General features: G+C 36.5%; 1 protein-coding gene across 3 annotated transcripts; it reads right to left on the bottom strand.

Moving 5' to 3' along the window:
• Positions 1-294: 294 nt before the first annotated feature.
• LOC145562538 (uncharacterized) lies at positions 295-4,455 on the bottom strand. Of its 3 annotated transcripts, XR_014094403.1 has the most exons (9): positions 4,281-4,455; positions 4,013-4,141; positions 3,131-3,170; positions 2,023-2,098; positions 1,706-1,906; positions 1,254-1,463; positions 746-1,160; positions 590-645; positions 295-491 (listed from the first exon to the last, which is right to left on the bottom strand). XR_014094403.1 is itself a non-coding variant. In XM_081622843.1 (7 exons), the coding sequence occupies exons 1-7, from the start codon at positions 4,321-4,323 to the stop codon at positions 819-821; spliced, it is 1,041 nt and encodes a 346-aa protein (XP_081478969.1). In that variant the 5' UTR covers positions 4,324-4,455; the 3' UTR covers positions 295-818. The 3 variants fall into 3 exon arrangements, 1 of the variants encoding a protein (XP_081478969.1); XR_014094402.1 differs by having other exon boundaries at positions 295-645; XM_081622843.1 differs by having other exon boundaries at positions 295-1,160.
• Positions 4,456-5,083: the final 628 nt, after the last annotated feature.

Genomic DNA, 5,083 nt, shown 5'->3' with positions numbered 1-5,083 from the left:
CTAACAACCAATTAACCACTAATAAAGATTGAATAATAACGAAGCTACTTAGCAAGAATAGACCAAGAAAAGTTACCCACACTAAAGACGGACTGGAAGTTTGCATTCAGTTTCTGAGGTCAAACTGCAATATCTGAAGAGCCACGATTTGGACTGCGTTTTTGCAGTATCTGAGGAAGGGAAGAAAGCAGGAAAGGTTTCCACTCAGCTTCAGAGAAGCCAATAATAATTGATGAGGATGTCAAAACCCAACACCATCATTCATCTTCACTAATCAGAGAAGTGTTCATAAACTATGTTTCAGAAGATCCAATATTATAATGCAGATGCATGCAAATTTTCAAAGGTCATGCAGATTTAGCACCTAAGATACAGAAAATACTGAGTAACTAATTTTCTGAACCAGAAAGTTACCTTACTAACACTGGCACACAAGCCATGCAGCGTTGCAAATTTCTTGAGAACCCCCAGCATGGTCAGAAAATGCAGGACTAAAAGATGTTTCAAAGACCACCATGTACCACAGCATTTAATCCAACAAAACTACAATTAACTATAGGGGAAATTACAACGATGAAGTTTTACCTACCTCAATCCCTTTGACCTCTAATAAGATTGTTGAGAGGAGACAGTACAGTCTCAACACTGTGGGACAATAAAAAAAGAAGTTTAACCCCCAATAAGACTGCAATGCAACACCTTGAAAACAGACACACAAAACATCTTGAGATATAAAAGCATCTACCTCAGTAGGTTTAAGATCATCGTTTATCTACACAACCCACTGGCCACTAATACCGGCAAACAGGACTCTTAGGTCACCTCCGGTGTCCATGCCTAACAGGTGAACGTGACCTGCTCGTTTCGCGTTCACGGCCATAATTCCTAATCCTCCCCCCTCCATCCCTTCCATTACGATAGTCATCATGCCTCCTTCGGTCCACTCCTCTTCCGTCATTTCGATTACCTCTATTGTTCCAATCTCGTGATCTTTCACGGTCTCGGCTATACTCCCTGTCACGATCACGATGACGATCCCTCTCACTGGAGATGCTTCTTCTGCTTTTGCTCTCATTTTCCTTCTCTCTCTGCTTCCTACGTTCTTCTGCGTCTTTCTCCCTTGCTAATCTTTCCTCTTCCCTTGCTTTCTCTTTAGCTGCCTGGTAAAGAATAGTAAATATGTAAAATGAGAAATATATCCAATAACTGAGTAACATGAACAGGTTGTTAAATGAAGAAATGAGAGTTCAAACCTTGTATTCAGATATGAAATCACGGACCATGCCATACCCAATGTGCTGCTTGCCAGTAATATGAGACTGAGTTCTTTCCACAGCATCATTGGCTACCAAGAATGAACCACAAATTTCACATAGTGCCATCTTTTTCTCCTGTGTCAACATTGTTGCTGCACTCAGAGGCTGTTGAGTTAACGCAGTTTTCTCAACGTTAAGAATTTCCACCTGCAAGATTAATTTCTCAGATGTTATCACAATCAATTAATGACAGAAACTCGGGTATAACAATAATAATAATATAAATAAAAGAGGATAACAAAAAGTGAGCGACAGAACCAACAAGGCTCAGAATATTAAGTCAGAACAATAATATTCACATAATCACATGTTATGGAGCCAATAATACAAAAGTTGAAAAGCCTAGTGTTTTGAAATGTTAATATAACATAAGCCTCAAAAGAAATGACCTTTCGCATCAATGCTTCTGCTTCATCAACTTTGCCAGCTTCTCCCAGTGACTCTACTTGTTCCAGCAAATTTTTAATTTTATCTTCCAACACAGAGAGCTGCTCAGCCTTTTCAGCAGAAATAGGTGGAGGAGGAGGAGGTTCGACCTCCTGGTCCAGGCGCTCCCTCCCACGTCTAACTTTCCTATCCAAGTCTGCCACCTGAAACACAAAATCAACAAAGTCCACAGCCCAGATATGCTATAGAATGAGAGGCTCTAATCAAAAGTACAAAAGTCAAAGCAGCCAAGAAAATAAAAATGCAAGGAAAGACTCACCAATTTCTCACAAAATTGAGCAAGTTCAGCCTCAAAGCGTGGGACATAAGAGTCATGCCTTGGAGAATTCTCGAAGCTAAACATCCAAATTACAGGACATATTAGAGATGGAAGCAGACAAGAGAGTAATAGCAAAGTAAAACAATAAGAAAAGAGCAAGAATAGAAATATGTTGTAGGCAAGAGATTAACCTACACAACTGATAATTAACCAAATAAGCAAGGATAATATCTCCAAATTCTAGGCAAGTAATGAAGAATAAACAAAACATATCAGGAATGACAAGATACAATAATTATCCTCCAAGTCTAGATTCTCCAGATGCACTCAAAATTTACCAATGAAAATTTCCATAGATCAAACAAATTGCTTTGAAAAAAACGAGTTACCAACTATGCACACAGCAAATCAGGTCCCCTTAGAAATGGACACAATTGACTGCTGCCAGAAATGTATATTTACTTTGTATACAAAAAGGAAATAAAAGGTTAGAAATCACATGTAGGGTTTAGGACTACACTGTACTACAGTAGAATGCTACTGGTATACGTAGTACTTAAAATGCAAGTTTTCATGTAAGCACTTGCAGATTGCTTTGCTATTAGCCTGCCTCTACATTCATAACAGATACTACATACTAGACAACTACTTATAAGCATATAATGACATATAGGGGTATCTAACTACTCATCCACCTTAGAAACTCAGTTTTAAGATATCTAACACTAGATACAAATTTCCTTCTCTCCAAAGGATCTACCTGAAAAGTATTAAAATCAGTTACCTCAAAGAGTAAACCAAGTAACATCCAAACCTCCATATGTCATATTAGCAAAGCACCTGAGAAACTCCTAATTAATATCCCATCCTACACCAAATATATAAAGGAAGTAACTTACTTTTAAACAGATAAAAAAAGTTATCAACAATAATTGCACAGTCTGCAAGAGCAGAGCCAAAATTCAATTACTCAAACGGCATCCTCACATACAATCAAACACCTAATACAAGCAAGCATCATAACTCCACATACTTACATAGTACCTTTCCCAAAATCCCTCAAAAAAACTCTTAATAACAATATAGATGCACATACTAAATCCATTACCTCTCTTTCAGCTTTTGGTCATGAATCCTTGGACATGGCCCTGAAGCACAGATATACACAAAATTACAAAAAGGGAAAAACATCATAATACAACTAAGACCAACAAAACTTCATTATCTTAACAATAGTAGTGTAACAAGATGATGCACATCTCACAGTTCACATAGTTTAATTAATTGAAACCTTATAGCCAACCAATCAAACAAACATCAAGACTTATTTACTGTCAAGTGGCAACTTTTAAAAACCAATTAAAATCCATTCTTCAATAAATAACTAAAACACCCCCTAATCCAATATAAGAGCTGCTTAAGAGCCATATATAATATTTACCAATCACATTACATGTAACAATAATTGGAACCTCAGCATTGTTTGTTGGAAGTAAAAAAATGCATTGAAAGGGATACATCTATTATAAACTAGTGCCGTACTTTAAGCTTATATCATCATACATTCAACCCTCCCACCCCCCCCCCCCCCCCTAAAAAAAAAAAAAATAAATAAAATAAATATCATCATTCATCACAATAGCACAAATTAGTGAATTTACTCTGCACCTACGCCATCCAGACATTATAGCCAAATCACTGCCACAACCCCTTCCCAGGTCACTCAATCTTAGTGCATCTTAAGAAGCCTAACATCAACACTTATACTTTAGAGGAGGTGGCAACATTTTTCGGATGACCACTATAGTATATGCGACGATTAATTCGAACCGATATTCAAAATCTCGGTCTCATAGTGCACCATAAACCCACTAGATAAGACAGTACTATATTACATTATTACCAATCAAACAATCCTAAAATCTTCCTACAAAACACAATTACAATAGAAGAAGCAATAAAGATTCAACTAAAGGAAACGAAGACAAACCAAGATCACTGCGAGTATTGACGAAGAGATCGTGAGGGCAAAATCGAACCATATAAGACGCGCAAACCTCCTTATCATCCCACTTAATCTCCTTATACCCCTTTCTTTCTTCGTCAGTCAGATTCCGAGCTGAAATCACGCAATATTAATGTTAAAATTCAGCCAATTTCATAAATTTTACATGAATTGAAGTCAAATTGAATCGAATTACAACAAAATAAGGAAATTCTTGAAGCAGAAGGGGAAATTAAATTACTGATTCAATTACCTGCGCCCATGAGTTCATCAAGAAGCGCTCTCTGAGCATCCATGGAGAAAATTCGAGATGATTAGAGCTCGAAATTGATGAGATGAGATTTAATTAGAAGATTGCAGGAGTTAATTGAAGAAAGAGGGAAGAACTGGTAATGAAGTTAGGGTTTATGAGGTCGAGGAGAGAGAAAAGCATAAATTACGCGAAACATAAGAATTTTTTTTTTTTTTTTTTTTTTTTTTTTTTTTTTAAGAAAAATACAAAAGTTAGGTAAGTCTTCTCTCAAAACTGTACTCTAACTTATCTAAAGAAATAAAATAAGAAAACTTAGCATCTACATTAGGGTCAATGTTTACATAGCCTGTAATTTGATGGCCTATGGCTGCAACATAATGTGCTGCACGATTAGCTTTTCGATACACAAGTCAAGAAAAAAACAACCTTAAGGTGAGCCAACAACTTCTTGATGTCATTCATTAGCAATTAAATTTTCCAAGGACAACGTGCTTTATCCTGCAAAATATTTATAATTAAAAGGTTATCACATTTAATAAAAAGTTGTCGTATATTATGTTCAACGGCTAAAAGAAGACTGTTACGGAGAGCTGTACCTTCTGCAATAATAGGAGTCGAGGTACCAAGATTATAAGCACGACTAACTACATTGTTTCTTGTATAATCTCTAATAACAACTCTTGCTAACCCAAAGTTATTACGAACAGAACCATCAAAATTAATTTTGAAAACACCAGGGGCAGGAGGGGACCAAGCTACTTGGATGGTTTTATGGTAAAGAGGAGAATGAGTCTTAGGAACAA

This window comes from Chenopodium album, chromosome 10 (assembly GCF_948465745.1).
Source record: "Chenopodium album chromosome 10, dcCheAlbu1.1, whole genome shotgun sequence".
Classification (NCBI taxonomy): domain Eukaryota; kingdom Viridiplantae; phylum Streptophyta; class Magnoliopsida; order Caryophyllales; family Amaranthaceae; genus Chenopodium; species Chenopodium album.
This window is presented reverse-complemented; position numbering and strand designations above follow the sequence as displayed.

Bases quoted from the DNA above. Each gene is read 5' to 3' on its own strand.
- LOC145562538 (XM_081622843.1), bottom strand. From the start codon at position 4,323: ATGGATGCTCAGAGAGCGCTTCTTGATGAACTCATGGGCGCAG. The intron at 1,907-2,022 runs GTGAGTCTTTCC...TTTGTGTTTCAG, and splicing joins CTCAATTTTGTGAGAAATTG to GTGGCAGACTTGGATAGGAA. The intron at 1,464-1,705 runs GTCATTTCTTTT...TTAATCTTGCAG, and splicing joins CAGAAGCATTGATGCGAAAG to GTGGAAATTCTTAACGTTGA.